The sequence below is a fragment of the Lactuca sativa genome, chromosome 7 (genome assembly GCF_002870075.4).
Source record: "Lactuca sativa cultivar Salinas chromosome 7, Lsat_Salinas_v11, whole genome shotgun sequence".
NCBI classification, from domain to species: domain Eukaryota; kingdom Viridiplantae; phylum Streptophyta; class Magnoliopsida; order Asterales; family Asteraceae; genus Lactuca; species Lactuca sativa.
In genome coordinates this window covers 172,788,481-172,805,727 of record NC_056629.2, presented here as the reverse complement: position 1 = coordinate 172,805,727, position 17,247 = coordinate 172,788,481, and the positions used below count along the sequence as shown (strand labels likewise).

At 42.6% G+C, this 17,247-nt stretch overlaps 1 protein-coding gene across 1 annotated transcript; it reads right to left on the bottom strand.

The window, feature by feature from the left end:
• Nucleotides 1-3,775: 3,775 nt before the first annotated feature.
• On the bottom strand, nucleotides 3,776-4,494 carry LOC111902825 (glycine-rich protein). Its single transcript, XM_023898640.3, has 2 exons — nucleotides 4,336-4,494; nucleotides 3,776-4,212 (listed from the first exon to the last, which is right to left on the bottom strand). The coding sequence occupies exons 1-2, from the start codon at nucleotides 4,436-4,438 to the stop codon at nucleotides 3,998-4,000; spliced, it is 318 nt and encodes a 105-aa protein (XP_023754408.1). The 5' UTR covers nucleotides 4,439-4,494; the 3' UTR covers nucleotides 3,776-3,997.
• Between the last annotated feature and the right edge of the window lie 12,753 nt (nucleotides 4,495-17,247).

Here is a 17,247-nt window from a genome sequence, read left to right as displayed (position 1 = left end):
GACAGGAGAATAAAACAAGGATTTATAAGATAAAATATAAACTAAAATAAAAAATACAAGAAAATGAAATGATAAAAATTCTTACCAGACCTGAATCTATTATATACAATCAACACATAAAAAACAACACAAACAAATTTGAAATACAAATGAAATATGTGAATATGGAAGAATAAGAGAGAAGATGAAAACAGGAGGATCATTTTTATTAACAAGAGAACTATCATAGATTCTAAGAAGTTGGTCGTAGCTTTGCAATCACACATCATAACTTCAAGGTTTGTATTGCCGTCAAATTTTATCGTAACGTCGCTTAACTTATATATATATATATATATATATATATATATATATATATATATATATATATATATATATATATATATATATATATATATATATATATATATGAAAATAAATAAAAAGTATTAATTATATACAAAATAATCGCCTTAAGTCACGTTTTACAAATGACATGGCTCACCAAGACTCATAAAAGTTGCAGGCTTGAAGTTGCCGACAAAGTGTGGTTCTAACCTTGGATTTCATATACATATACATATATTACATACCTAGTCCCTATATTTTTCAATAATATTTATACATAACTCTAGAATATGTACTAGTTAATGCTCCTGTCCATTAAATTTAAATTGTAGTTTTAAATTTACCGACAAAACAATTATGAACACTAGTACTCAACATTAAATATATAATAAACCAATATCAAGATTTAAATAACGAGAGAACTTCCACCTTTTAACATTCCCACTCAATCTTGACATTGAAGCATGTCATCAACGATCTTCGACAGTTCGACTATTTGCAAATAAACTAATTATTCTTACAAAGTACAAACTACCCTACATTTAACTCTCCACCTTCTGTCTTCATTCCCAACTCAAGTTGATTTCCCATTTATTATCTTAAGTTTGAGGGGATGCTGGACGTATACATAGGATTCTATTATATCCTTGAAGTCAGCTTGTAACAAAACAGAGTCTGCTTAACTCTAACAGCAAGAAGTAACAACAGGGGAACAGAGAACAAGAAAAAGCAATTGAAGGGTATTTTTGTCCAACTTTCTGCTGGGATTTTATTGAACTGAAAAACTCACAGTAACATTATAAATAACGCTCCTACTTATACTTGAAAGAAACAAATTAAACTAACTAGATGGGTTTATCTCTAAAATGCAGGAAGAAAGGATGATGACAGAAAATTCAATTGAGCTCAGAGTGCGAAATCTTTTAGGAGCTCCTCCACCTGTGGAACTTGAGGTGGTGCTAGCGGATCCGATTGAGCTCACCGGAGTTAGGGGTGTTGGAATGGCAGGTTGTGGACTGGATGGTACAGGTGTTTCTGATGGAATGTCCTCTATAGTGTTTTCATTTTCATGTGCATACCCACTATCATAAAGTTTAGGCATGTAAAGTTCCGTTTCTACTTCATTTCCTTCATTCAGTGGCATAAAATCTTCAATTGTAAAAGTCATCCCTAGAGTAACTTTGAATTTTTCCAATTTACCCCATGACCACATTTTCTCTTCTTCAAAACCAACAACTCTACTCACCCGAATGTCCCCTGTCTCCGGATCAAGCAATCTATAGGCTTTCGTCCCTGTTTCGGTTCCTAGGTGAACCATTGCCTTGCTCCGGTTGTCAAGTTTCTTAAGATGACCGGCAATCACTCGCATATGCGCTACACAACCAAACACCCGTAGATGCTCAATGTTGGGTTTTCTACTGGTCAACATCTGATAAGGAGTTACCTCATCGAGTGTCGTTGTCGTCACTCTATTTAGAATATATATATCGCATTGCATACTGCTTCACCCCATAGCGTTTTAGGTACTTGCATGCTTTTAAGTGTGCATCTCGCTATTTCTAAGCCGTGTAGTGTCATTTTAAACTAGTGTCCCATCCAGGCATGCCACAATTTAGTTGGTTCACTAATCTCCCCAAGTAAACATTTTGATCCGACATCGTCCAAAACAATTTTATATAAACGATTGGGCGATCTTTTTACCTTCATAAGGAGTCTTCCTTGTACATCATGTATCTACAGAAACGAGCCAAGCATCAGAATCCGGTCACCACTTTCAGCCAATTGACCTATGTTAATTATATTACTACATAAACTTGGGATGTAATAAACCTCCTTCAGTACACGATATTCCCATTCTTGCACTTCAACATAATTGAGCATTTCCTTCTATATGTACTTTTGAGCCATCATCAAATTTCACAAAGACTTGAATGGATTGGTTTAATTCACGGAACTTGTCCTTTTGACCCGTCGTATGGTTACTGGCACCATTATCCAAGTACCAAATGTTTGTGTTAGTGGGTTCATCTCCTACTGATCTTAACGTTGGCTTCGCTTTTTCCACATTCAAGAAAACTTCTTGAACATCATAGGCTTCTTTACAGGCAGTCAATAATAAGGCCGGTCCATCATCAAGATTTCCTTGGGTTAAATTTGCTTCTAGGTTCCTTTCTCGTCGTGGATTCTTACAATTAGAGGCATATTGACCAAGGTCTTGACAATTGTAACACCTTACCTTACTTTTATCCCGGACACCAGATGACCCACGACCACTCTCACGATGCTGGAAGGAGTTGCCTCCTCGACGACCTCCTCTGTGGTTATTAGAACTTCTGCAAAGTCCTCTTCCTTGACCTTGATTATTTCTTGATTTGGACCGGTTTGAACATTTCGAAGATCTTGACTCATCTTCTCCTTGCTTCTTGGATTTTTCCAGCCATTCTTATCGAGTCAATGGGACCTTTTTCTCATCTATTTCACTATGGCCTTTAATTCTTTTCTTCATGAGCTTTTAACCTTCAAACCACCTCCTCCACAGTCATTTGGTCGAGGTCTACAAACTGCTGGATGGTTGATGCAATTTGCAAGAATTTTGATGGCACTGCTTGTGGTAGTTTCTTAACCACATACGCTTCCTCAATCTTGTCCCCTAAAGCTCGAATATTGCTTACAATATTTCTCACCTTTGCTGCAAATTCATCCACATTCTTCGACTCCTTCATATTCAAAACCTCGAACTCCGCTTTTAGAGTTTTTACCTTTTCCGTCCGTACACGATCGGCACCCAGCGTTTCCCAAGCTTCCTTTGTTGTCTGCTTCTCCGCCATAGACAACAAAATATCTTCAGGAATGGCTTGGTAGATGACAGCCATTGTCATCTTATCTTTCTTGCCACTAACAGGATTCTGAGGGTTCTTAGGCTCAATAGCTTCCCATTGAGCTTACATGAATAGCTTCATCTTGATACCCGGTCAGCATAATTGCTTATGGTCAACAGTGGGTAATGGAGTGAAAAACGAGCCATTGTTAGCTGATACCAAATGAAGTCAGGACCTGCTTGTAACAAAACAGAGTCTGCTTAACCCTAACAGCAAGAAGTAAGAACAGGGGAACAGAGAACAAGAAGAAGCAATTGAAGGGTATTTTCGTCCAACTTTCTGCTGGGATTTTATTAACCAAAAAACTCACAGGAACATCATAAATAACGTTCCTACTTATACTTGAAAGAAACAAATCAAACTAACTAGATGGGTTTATCTCTAAAATGCAGGAAGAAAGGATAATGACAGAAAATTCAAAAAATAAACTAGATAAATTCTTCTAAACCTCTCGATTATTCCAACAATCCTTTCATTTTAGTTTTCCTATCCTAATTTTATTATGTGAACATTATCACTCGCTTATAAAAGGTTCTCCTTTGTATTGTAACATAAAACACACATTAAAATCGATCGAGAACATATGTTTTTGCAATGTTTTTATTAAAATAACCGAGCACACTCACATATACATGGGAGGTGTAACTTTTTATTATAGAACGATAAAAGTGCATCATTTAAAAAGCCATGCTACCAAACTTTTAAACTAATAATTAAAGCCCTAAGGCCTTTATTACAAATACACTGAAACAGTTTGCAAGTACATATATGGCTCGATCACGTTGCGTAGATCAATTGTGGGTTTGGACCTCATGAGCTTGTTTATATACGGTTGCCTCTGTAGAAGTGCTGCAACACCTGCAACCTCCATTGTAATAACGTCCACCACCACAGCAGCCATACCTGCAACGTCCACGTCCATGGCCGCCACCGTTGTTGTAACCTCCATGTCCACCATTGTAGTATCCACGGTCATCACGACCATACTTTCCATCTTCTAACTCGCCTGTAACATCATTTCATGCAACGTACATTTTATTCTAATACGTGAAGAAGCATTCTGGGATTTTTTTAATACGAAAACATAATGTAAAGAGAAAACTATCCAAGACGATGAAATTTTACTCACTGTCATGGTTGGACGCCAAGTCCCTAGCTGCAGCCATTTCCGAGGTAATGAGAAGAACAGTGGCCAAAGCAAGGGTAAGAAGAAGGAATGTCTTTGAAGCCATTTCGAATGGTTCCTTTGAGAAAAATACTAAAAAAGATAGTAGAAGGATGAAGAATCGGTGTGGTAAATTTGTGTATTTATAAACGATTTATGTAGATGCATGATGAAGAACCAATGTTGTTGGTTGGTGAGGAGCTTGGGCATGGCCGCATGGGACCAATCTTTCTTTGGCCCTGACATACAATTTCGGGGCCATTCTTATGATCTTATCCTAAACATTCTCTACGATATAATCCACAATCAATCAATCATTCTATTCTTTTTATTATTGTACCTATTTATTTCTACCTAAATCAGTTTCTAATTTTTCGTTTCGTCGTTAAGACTTGATTGGTATTTTTCAGTTGATGTCATATATTTTCATTCTTTATGATTTTCTTTGGAATGTGAAATGTACATTGAATTTTGAACCAAATTTAATTATTGCTCAAACTTATCCTCTGGAACTGGCCATGTGGTTGCATTTAACATCAGGCATGGTTTTAGTTATAAAAGTATCATCCATACCTTTGTTAATTGTCTCTTTGCCCGACATACACCTCATGATGGTATGGTATGGTATGTGAATCTTAATATAGAGTCTATTTTTTCATTCTGATTTTTAAATTGAATTTTGATAATTGTATCTATAAAATTAAATATTATTGTATTTATTGGTAGATAATATATAAAATCGGTACTATAGTACTACCCACTAACTCTAATATATACATTCGAACGATTATATATGATCAAATTCATAAGGAAAAAAGAGTACATAAAAATAAACACTAAAACATAAAGAAACTGAAATTTCTACCGATACGTACATAAAAATAAATAAATAAATTTTTTAATCAAATGATCAAAAATGTATTATATGTGACCCGGATCATACATAGGAAACTTATATAAAAATAAGCATGAAAACATAAAAAAAATATATCAAAACATAGACAAACTCAAATTCATACTCGTAGGTACTAAAAAATAAAAAGCAATTATTATTTTTAAATTAACTAACGAAAGTTCTAAATTTTCGTTGAAAATTTGACCAACTTGAATTTATATCGACTCATACATAAAAATAAAAACGTAAAAATTTAGTTTTTTTAAGTTAACGAACGGAATTTATTAAGAAAAAATAGACTATGTATAGTAGGAGGATAAATAGGAAAGTTTACAAAATGGATTCATGAGAGTGATATTTCCCAAAGTTCAAAATCGAATGGGTAAAACTCAAATTTTACAAAGTAGATGGGTGGAAAATGATATTTTAAAAAAGTATTTTAAAAATAAGGGGTCAGAATGAAATTTTAAAAAGTACAAGTATAAAAATTGTCATTATCCAAAGTGGATTTTAAAAGAGGAAAGGTGGAAAGTGTACTATTTAAAAGAGTGGCTGCAATTTGCAAATTAATATATCGAGTTTTAATTACATAAATGACCCATGTGGTTGTATGTTTGTTTCACTTTTACTCCAAGTTGTTTTAGCGGAATTATTATAATGAGGTTTTTAAAGAAAATAATAATTTTCTTTTTAGTTTTTAAAAAATAGTTACATTTTTTGAAATGCCTTCATTTCAGAGTACTATTCATATTCCGGTGTTTTAAAAATTTTAAAAAAGTCTATTTTTTTTCAAAAATACATATATTTTTTTTTTCATTTCGGTATACGAAATTTAGGTCCACAATCAATCAAAAAAAGTGTTTTTTCTTAGTCCGGAATGCCTATTCCGGACTAAATAACTATTTTTGCTAATTTTTATTATGTTCTTCAAATACGCACTAGAAAATGATTGGATTACTTAATTTCCTTTTTTTAATTATATGTTTTTTCGTGGTTTTCATTTATTATGAAATGGCTCTTTCATCATGTTTATTTATTTTTCAGTTAAGGTCATTATAAAGAAAACAATTTTGCTTTTATATTACACATTTATTATTTTTTTAATACAAAAAGTAAACAATCTTTCTACATATAACGACATGAGGTTGGATGTGTTTTAAATGGCCGCTATTGCATCCCTCCCCTAATACATGTGTTGTGTGTGATAATAACCCTAGCCGATGTTGGTTGTATTTTACATTGCCGCTATTGCCTTCCTCCCCTAATCCATGTGCTTTGTGTGGTAATAACCCTAGCCGTTTGATAAGGTAATCAACTAAGTGAGAGTTGATATTTGTTCATGAATATCTATTAACAACGACATCTTGGCACAGCTAATACACCCCAAAATATTCACGGCGTGAATTTTCTGTAACAACGTAAAATTTTCAAAATAATTTTTCATTTTAAAACATTCATTCATTCATAAATAATGTCAAACACAGTGTATCAAAAGTTATTATCACAAAACTTTTTCCCAGAATATTTACAAAAACTTCAATGCGTGTGTGTACGAATCACGCCAGCGCCTTCCCGCGCTCATCACTAGTACCTGAAACACATAACATAACAACTGTAAGCATAAATGCTTAGTGAGTTACCCAAAATACCACATACAGCACATATGCCACCCAAGGCTATAATACGACCCTTTGGTCAATGTGTCTCAACGGGACCCTCCAGTCTCATAGCTCGTTAGACCCTTAGGTCCGGTCATAGCCCGTTGGACCCTCCGGTCCGGTCTACATCATCATACAACATAAAAATATCACATAGCACATAATCTCATACATAACACATAAAACCCTCTGGTCATCACATAGTACCACTCTAGGTAACGTATAGTGAGAAGACTCACCTCGATGTCTCGGAAATATCTGACTCGAAAGAAGTATGATCTAGTGTAACAACGCAAATTTTTCAAACAAATTTTTCATTTTAAAAATAAAGTATTTCCATTCAAAACAAGGCATAAATAATTTAAGTGTCATGTCAAATACAAATTGTCTAAATCCCAAGATCATAAAAACATCCCCCAGTGTGTATCGATCACGTCGGCGCCTTCCCACGGTCCTCGCCAGTACCTGAAACACATACATAACAACTGTAAGCATAAATGCTTAGTGAGTTCCCCAACATACTACTTACACACATACGCCTTTCCAGGCCCTGAACTTCCGGTCCATGTGTCTCGGGGGACTTCCGTCCCTGCTGGGTAAACCTTCCGGTCCTACCCACGCCGACCTTCCGGTCCATCACACAACATATTGCCTTCCGGCCCATAACATATTGCCTTCCGGCCCATAATATAATCGCCTTCCGGCCCATAACATACATAGCACATATAACAAACAGCTTACCACATATAGCATACATATCACATATCATATCTGACCTTCCGGTCACACAGTCAAACCCTTCCGGGTACAGTATAGTGAGAAGACTCACCTCGTGAATGCTGAAAGCTAGCAAATCCTGAAATCACTCGTGCACAATCCGACGAGCTACAACCTCCCTATAACATCACAAATCTCTCATTAACACTTATATCTTCTAAGTGTGTCTATCCCTAAGAAGTCAGACTTAGGTCAACTCTGGTCAACGGCCAACGGTCAACGGTCAACTCGTCCGGACTCGGCGAGTGCCATGGCGACTCGGCGAGTCTAGACGTCCTCCAACTCTCTGAGATTCCCTATCTACTCGTCGAGTATCCTCCTTGACCCGACGAGTTACTCCTGGAAGAATCGCGGGGCCACCCCGACTCAACTCGCCGAGTCTGAAGAACAGCTCGACGAGTCCCAGTAAATCTTCAAGCTACTCGCCGAGTCTATTCATCGAACTCGGCGAGTCCATGCCATGCAACCGCTCAAACTGCATCCTAAGGTCAGAACTGCTTCGACCATTCCTAGGTCTGGCCTTCCTAGACTGATCCATCACGTAAAGTCCTCATTTCAGTGCTCATGATACACCATATGATTCATAATTTACATTTTGACCTAAGGCATAAGGATTCCAATCCAAAACCTTCATCACTTCCCGAAATGCACAGACATGGGACATTCTGGACCTCCAAAGGTCCCAATACAGGGTTACAATCGATTAGGGGACTAGGGTAACATTCAATCTATTCACAAAAAGGGTTCCATAACCCTAATTCCATAATCACGTCAACATAGTAGAGTTTACTCGAATTCTTACCTGGATGATGTATTCTCTGTGTCCCCAATCCTCAGAATGTGACTCCCTTGCTGTTCCTTTAGCCAACCCCTTCTCTTCCTTGCACAACAACTCTTCTATAATCAACAATGGCCTATAATCCTTGCTCCAGATGCACACAATCAATTTAGGGTTCTTCTCAGAAGGCTAAAATGAACAATGACGGCCAATGAGTCCTTTTTATACGTCCCAAACCTGAACGGTTAGGGTTTTCGCTAAACAGCGTAGACTCGCCGAGTCCATATCTGGACTCGTCGAGTCCAGTCGCGATCCCGCGACCAAGTCTGCGATCCTACTCGGCGAGTCTAGGCTCCAACTCGCCGAGTCCCCTCTTAAATCACCCCAAAAACATAATTTAACAATACCTGAGATTTCGGGCTGTTACAACTCTCCCCCACTAGGATTAGACTTTGCCCTCGAAGTCTCACTCTGAAAATAGTTCCGGATGCTGCTCCCGCATCTCACGTTCCGGCTCCCAAGTCATTTCCGATCTCTTACGGTGTTGCCACTGAACCAACACCAGAGGTACCTCCTTGTTCCTCAGAACCTTGATCTTCCGATCCCTGATGGCCACTGGTCTCTCGGCATAATTCAGGCTCGCATCCACCTGAATGTCCTCTAATGGAACCACTGCCGACTCATCGGCTATGCACTTCCTCAATTGCGACACATGGAAGGTGTCGTGGATCTGTCCCAACTCCGCTGGCAACTCCAACCGATAGGCTACCCGGCCTATCCTTGCAATCACACGAATTGGCCCAATATATCGGGGCCCCAACTTGCCCTTCTTCCTTAATCGAATCACTCCTTTCCAAGGAGAGACCTTCAGGAGAACGAAGTCGCCGACTTGAAACTCAAGCTTGGATCGGCGCCTGTCTGCATAACTCTTTTGTCGGCTCTGGGCGGTCAACAACCTCTGTCTAACTTGCTGAATCTGCTCTGTCATCTGAAGCACGATCTCTGTGCTGCCCATCACTCTCTGTCCCACCTCTCCCCAGCAAATGGGGGTCCGACACCTCCTACCATACAACAGCTTAAAAGGTGGCATACCAATGCTCGAATGATGGCTGTTGTTGTAGGAAAACTCTGCTAAGGGTAAATATGCATCCCAGCTACCCCCGAAGTCCAACACACACGCTCGAAGCATGTCCTCCAGCGTCTGAATCGTCCGCTCGCTCTGGCCGTCTGTCTGGGGATGATATGCGGTACTAAAATGCAATTTAGTACTCAGCTCCTCATGGAATTTCTTCCAAAACCTGGAAGTGAAACGTACATCACGGTCTGAAACAATCGAGATCGGCACTCCATGCCGAGATACCACTTCTCTCACATATATCTCCGCCAACTTCTCCACTGAAGAACTCTCGCTGATGGCAAGGAAGTGTGCACTTTTCGTCAACCTATCCACAATCACCCAAATTGCATCGACTCCCTTGGCAGTCTTTGGCAATTTGGTGATGAAATCCATAGTGATTTGTTCCCATTTCCACTCGGGGATCTCCAATGGCTGTAATTTTCCATGCGGTCTCTGGTGCTCGGCCTTAACCCTACGGCAGGTCAAGCACCTCTCAACGAACCATGTGACGTCCCTCTTCATACAGGGCCACCAATATTCTTTCCTCAAGTCCAAATACATCTTCGTAGCACCAGGATGGATCGAGAATTTCGATCTATGCGCCTCTTCCCTCAAAGTAATACGCGTACCGCCCACGAACGGTACCCAAATCCGACCCTGAAACGTCATAAGCCCTCGTCCATCCTTAATGAAATCTGAAATTAACCCCACAACCCGCTCTTTCTTCTGCATCTCTGGTCGCACAGCCTCGGCCTGTGCCCCACGAATAGCATCCAATACTGGAGTCATCACAGTCAGTCTCAAGCATACCTCTCGCAATGGAGTGCTCTCCGCCCTGCGGCTCAATGCATCGGCTACCACATTAGCCTTGCCTGGGTGGTACAGGATCTCACAGTCATAATCCTTGACCACATCCAACCACCTCCTCTGACGCATATTTAGGTTGGGCTGATCCATCAAATACTTCAAGCTCTTATGGTCCGTGTATATCGTACATCGAACCCCATACAGGTAGTGACGCCAAATCTTGAGAGTGAACACCACTGCCCCCAACTCTAAATCATGCGTGGGATATCTCGCCTCATGAGGCTTCAGCTGCCTCAACGCATACGCTATCACATGACCCCTCTACATCAACACTGCACCCAGTCCCGAAATCGATGCGTCGCAATATACTAGAAAATCTTCCATCCCTTCCGGGAGAGCTAATACCGGGGCTTCGCACAACCTCTGGCGAAGTGTCTCAAAGGAGGTCTGCTGCTCGGGCCCCCGTGAGAATGCAACACCCTTGCGGGTCAATCTGGTGAGCGGCACTGCGATCTTGGAGAAATCCTTAATGAATCTCCGATAATACCCTGCCAACCCAAGGAAGCTCCTGATCTCAGAGGGTGACTTCGGCACCTCCCAACTCATCACCGCCTCAACCTTGGCCGGATCGACCAATATCCCTTTCTGATTAACAACATGTCCTAGAAATTGGACCTCCCGCAACCAGAAGTCACATTTGGAGAACTTTGCATAAAGCTTCTCCGACCTCAATACCTCAAGGACCTCCCTCAAATGCTCCTCATGCTGCTCTCTAGATCTCGAATACACCAGTATGTCGTCGATAAATACAATCACTGACCGATCCAACATCGGCCTGCATACCCTGTTCATGAGATCCATGAACACAGCCGGGGCATTGGTGAGCCCGAAAGGCATCACCACAAACTCATAATGCCCATATCGCGTCCTAAACGCTGTCTTCTGGACATCCTCATCCCGCACTCTCACCTGATGGTACCCTGACCTCAGATCGATCTTGGAAAACCAATATGCTCCCTGCAACTGATCGAATAAATCATCGATCCTCGGTAACGGGTAACGGTTCTTGACCGTCAACTTGTTCAACTCCCGGTAATCAATGCACATCCGGTGTGAACCATCCTTCTTCTTGACGAACAGAATAGGTGCTCCCCACGGCGAGCTGCTCGGCCGAATGAATCCCTTCCCCAGCAACTCCTGGAGCTTCGAGGACAACTCTTGCATCTCTGGAGGTGCAAGACGATAAGGCACCTTAGCAATAGGCGCGGCCCCCGGAACCAGATCGATACCAAACTCTACTTGCCTCACAGGAGGTACTCCCGGCAGCTCCTCGGGGAAAACATCTGGAAACTCACGCACCACAGGGACCTCCTCAACTGACTTCGGTCTCTCGGAAACCTCCCGCGTATCCATCACATACGCCACAAAACCCTTACAGCCCTGCTGTAGACACTGCCTCGCCCTAGCGGCCGAACAAAAAGCTGATCCCGAACGGGTACCCTCGCCGTACACCGAAAGAACTCCCCAACTATGGTCTCGTATAGTCGCCAGCTGACGCTCACAGTCGATGACAGCACCGAATCGGCTCAACCAGTCCATGCCCACGATGACACAGACATCACCCATCGCAATAGGAATCAGGTCAATCGGGAATTCGACCCCGAAAATCTCTAACACGCATCCCCGGAGAACCTCCGTGGCACAAATCACTCTCTCGTCAGCTATAGAAACTCTCAGAGGCTGACTCAACAACTCACGACTAACGCTGATATGCTGACTAAAGGCTAAAGATACAAAGGATTTACTCGCACCCGAGTCAAATAACACTAAGGCAGGCATAGAGTTCACAAGGAAAGTACCTACGCATATAATAACATAAGCATAACGTCTCGACATTAAAAATAAATACATGAATTACAGCATACCTGCCACAACATCGGGCGCAGCGCGGACCTCCTCCGCAGTCAGCTGAAAGGCTCTCCCCCGAGCCTTCGGGGCCTCGGCCTTCACCGGTCGAGTCGCAGTAGCTCTGGCAGCAGGTGCAGATCCCTGAAGAAGCTGAGGGCACTCGGCCTTCCTATGGCCTGTCTGGTTGCAATGAAAGCAAACCGTAAACCCCTTGGGGCACTCCCTAGCAATATGCCCCTCCTTGCCACACTTGTAGCAAGAACCAGATCGACATGCCCCATCATGACCCTTGCCGCACTTTCCGCAAGTGTGGCCCTTCGAACCTCCTGTCCTCGAATCGGCGGACTTTATCCGCTTGGCTGCCGGCTAGGACTGAGCCGGTCGCCGGTCCACCCGCTGAGACTCGGCCTCCTCCCTGGCCTGGGTCTCCAACTCGATCTCGCGCTTCCTGGCGTTCGCCTGAAGCTCAACAAAAGTATGGTAGGTGGAGTTTGACACAAACTCCCGGATATCCCTCCTCAACACTCCCAAGTACCGGCTCATCCGAGCCTGATCAGTGGACACCAGCTCGGGGCAGAACATCGCCCTCTCATGAAACTTCCGCGTGATCGCCGCAACCGAATCAGTACCCTGCTTGAGGGTTAAGAACTCCTGAACCAATCGTTCCCTCTCCACCGGGGGAACGTACTCGTCCCTGAACATAGCAGTAAACCCCTCCCATGTCACTGCTGTAATCTCTGCCAGAGTGAAGTTCGCCGTCACGAACTTCCACCAATCCTTCGCTCCCAGACGGAGCTAGTTCAAAGCGAACCGTACCCTCAGGTGCTCCGGGCATGAACAAGTGTAGAAGCACCCCTCTATATCCGCGATCCACCTCATCGCAGCAATCGGATCCTGCGTCCCATCGAACTCAGGTGGCTTCGTGTTGCTGAACTCTCGGAACAGCAACGAGTCACCCCCCTGTGGCCTGGCAGCGGCCACGGCTGCGGTAGCTGCAGCGGCTGCAGCTTCAGTCAATGCGGCGTACCGCTCCTCAAACGTCTCCATCAGGGTGGTCTTAATAGACCCAAACATCTCCGGGATCTCAGCCCGGATCGCCGCCGCTACCTCCTCGTGAATCATCTGACGAATCTCCTCGTCACTCACACCGCTCGAACTCGCTCCGTGGCGTGGTCTAACCATGATGTCTCTGAAATACAACATAAAACTATCAGAGACTCCATCGAATGTAATCTCACTCGATAACGCAACCCTACTCAATCTCCGATATCCAGGGAATTCTTACTTGGGTCTCCCACTGACCCGGTGTCTTCGGTAGTACGGGCCCAATACTACCGACCACACCGCATCAACATTCATCCCAAATCTTCCTCCCCAAACCCCGGATAGTGAGTACTCTACTCCTGTTATGCACTATCTACCCGCACCCTAGCAAAGCATCTCATATCGGCAAACTTCCCTAGACTAAGGCATCACAAATCAGGCCACTCTAGTCCTATCATGAGTACCTAGTCTTCTAGCATGCATAACAATTCATATCATATAATATTGTAAGGTGTTTTGGGGATCTTTACCATTCGGGCGCTGACTGATCGTACACACTGCTTCTTTCATGCTTACCACAAAACCATTTACAAAAGTTTTTGCCTTTATTTTAAAAAAATTTCCTCAAATCCTCGGTTTTAGTTCAGTTACTCCCGAAGGTGCACCCGAATCCCTCAAACCAAGGCTCTGATACCAATTGTAACAACGCAAATTTTTCAAACAAATTTTTCATTTTAAAAATAAAGTATTTCCATTCAAAACAAGGCATAAATAATTTAAGTGTCATGTCAAATACAAATTGTCTAAATCCCAAGATCATAAAAACATCCCCCAGTGTGTATTGATCACGTCGGCGCCTTCCCACGGTCCTCGCCAGTACCTGAAACACATACATAACAACTGTAAGCATAAATGCTTAGTGAGTTCCCCAACATACTACTTACGCACATACGCCTTTCCAGGCCCTGAACTTCCGGTCCATGTGTCTCGGGGGACTTCCGTCCCTGCTGGGTAAACCTTCCGGTCCTACCCACGCCGACCTTCCGGTCCATCACACAACATATTGCCTTCCGGCCCATAACATATTGCCTTCCGGCCCATAATATAATCGCCTTCCGGCCCATAACATACATAGCACATATAACAAACAGCTTACCACATATAGCATACATATCACATATCATATCTGACCTTCCGGTCACACAGTCAAACCCTTCCGGGTACAGTATAGTGAGAAGACTCACCTCGTGAATGCTGAAAGCTAGCAAATCCTGAAATCACTCGTGCACAATCCGACGAGCTACAACCTCCCTATAACATCACAAATCTCTCATTAACACTTATATCTTCTAAGTGTGACCATCCCTAAGAAGTCAGACTTAGGTCAACTCTGGTCAACGGTCAACGGTCAACGGTCAACTCGTCCGGACTCGGCGAGTGCCATGGCGACTCGGCGAGTCTAGACGTCCTCCAACTCTCTGAGATTCCCTATCTACTCGTCGAGTATCCTCCTTGACCCGACGAGTTACTCCTGGAAGAATCGCGGGGCCACCCCGACTCAACTCGCCGAGTCTGAAGAACAGCTCGACGAGTCCCAGTAAATCTTCAAGCTACTCGCCGAGTCTATTCATCGAACTCGGCGAGTCCATGCCATGCAACCGCTCAAACTGCATCCTAAGGTCAGAACTGCTTCGACCATTCCTAGGTCTGGCCTTCCTAGGCTGATCCATCACGTAAAGTCCTCATTTCAGTGCTCATGATACACCATATGATTCATAATTTACATTTTGACCTAAGGCATAAGGATTCCAATCCAAAACCTTCATCACTTCCCGAAATGCACAGACATGGGACATTCTGGACCTCCAAAGGTCCCAATACAGGGTTACAATCGATTAGGGGACTAGGGTAACATTCAATCTATTCACAAAAAGGGTTCCATAACCCTAATTCCATAATCACATCAACATAGCAGCAGCAACCTCCTCATGAATCAATCGAAGGATCTCCTTGTCGCTGACACCGCTGCTCTCAGGTGTGTGTCGAGTCCTAACCATGATGCTTCTGAAATACAACAAAAATTATCAGAGACTCGATCGAGCATACACATACTCGATGACGCAACCCTACTTGTCCTCCGTTGTCCAAAAGATTCTTACTTGGAATGCCCATTGATCCGGTGTCTTCAGTAGTACGGGCCCAATACTACTGACCACACCGCATCAATATTCACTCCAAGTCTCCCTCCTTGGATCTTGGATTACAAGTACTCTACTCTCAAAGCATCTCAGCAGCAGAAATCTCCTAGGCTAAGGCATCACAGATCAGGCCACTCTAGTCTTAATATATTTACCTAGCCTACTCTAGCATGCATAACATAACATATCGCATAACACATAATGTAAGGGTACTTTTGGGGATTCACCGTTCGGGCGCTGGCTGATCGTACACACGGCTCTGCTCTGTTTGTCTCAAAACTCTTTTTATTCCTTTAGAAATTTTTACTTCATTAACAAAATTTTTCCTCAATTCCTCAGTTTGAGTTCAGATACGCCCGAAGATGCATCCGAATCCCTCAAACCAAGACTCTGATACCAACTTGTAACAACGTAAAATTTTCAAAATAATTTTTCATTTTAAAACATTCATTCATTCATAAATAATGTCAAACATAGTGTATCAAAAGTTATTATCACAAAACTTTTCCCCATAATCTTTACAAAAACTCCAATGCGTGTGTGTACGAATCACGCCGGCGCCTTCCCGCGCTCATCACTAGTACCTGAAACACATAACACAACAACTGTAAGCATAAATGCTTAGTGAGTTCCCCAAAATACCACATAAAGCACATACGCCACCCAAGGCTATAATACGACCCTCTGGTCAATGTGTCTCAACGGGACCCTCCAGTCCCATAGCTCGTTAGACCCTTAGGTCCGGTCATAGCCCGTTGGACCCTCCGGTCCGGTCTACATCATCATACAACATAAAAATATCACATAGCACATAATCTCATACATAACACATAAAACCCTCTGGTCATCACATAGTACCACTCTAGGTAACGTATAGTGAGAAGACTCACCTCGATGTCTCGGAAATATCTGACTCGAAAGAAGTATGATCTAGCCTCCGCCTAATCACTCAAAGTAATACTCTCATAAATACAAATGTACTCAACCCTAAAGTCAACAAGGTCAACGGTCATCTTGACCCGACTCGGCGAGTGCACAAGGGCGACTCGACGAGTCTACACGTGTCCACTGGTTCTCTTAGACCCTCTCTTGGCACGTCGAGCACTACCCTGGACTCGACGAGTTCCACCTGGCATGAATCACAGGGCCACCCCGACTTAACTCGCCGAGTCTCAAGAACAACTCGGCGAGTACCGCCTCGAACCTCAGTTCTCTAATCCCTTTTTGACTCACTGAGTTATCCCCCAACTCGGCAAATCTACTCACAGAGCTATTCGCGTGAAATCCTCACCCTACTCGCCGAGTCTCAAGAACAACTCGATGAGTTCAAGCCATGCACCAACTCTATTGACCTCCTAAGGTCAGATCTGTGCCCCTAATCCACAGATCTGGCCTTCCCAAGCACGAAAGTTACGTAAAGCTCAAAACTTGATGCTTATATATTAACATAATGGCATCAAATGGTGATTTAGTCCCAAAAATGGCATCCTAAGTCCAATAACCCCAAAATGACTCATAAAGCTCCATGGGTTAAAGTCTCTGGACCTCTTTGAGTCTAGATCCAAAGCACAAACTCGAGAGGGGACTAAATGCTCTACATGTTCTTCTTCTAAAGGGTTTAAAACCCTAACTCTATGAATCAATACCCAAAACTGGAGAAGGTCTGAAGGAATACCTTAATATGAAGCCTTTGA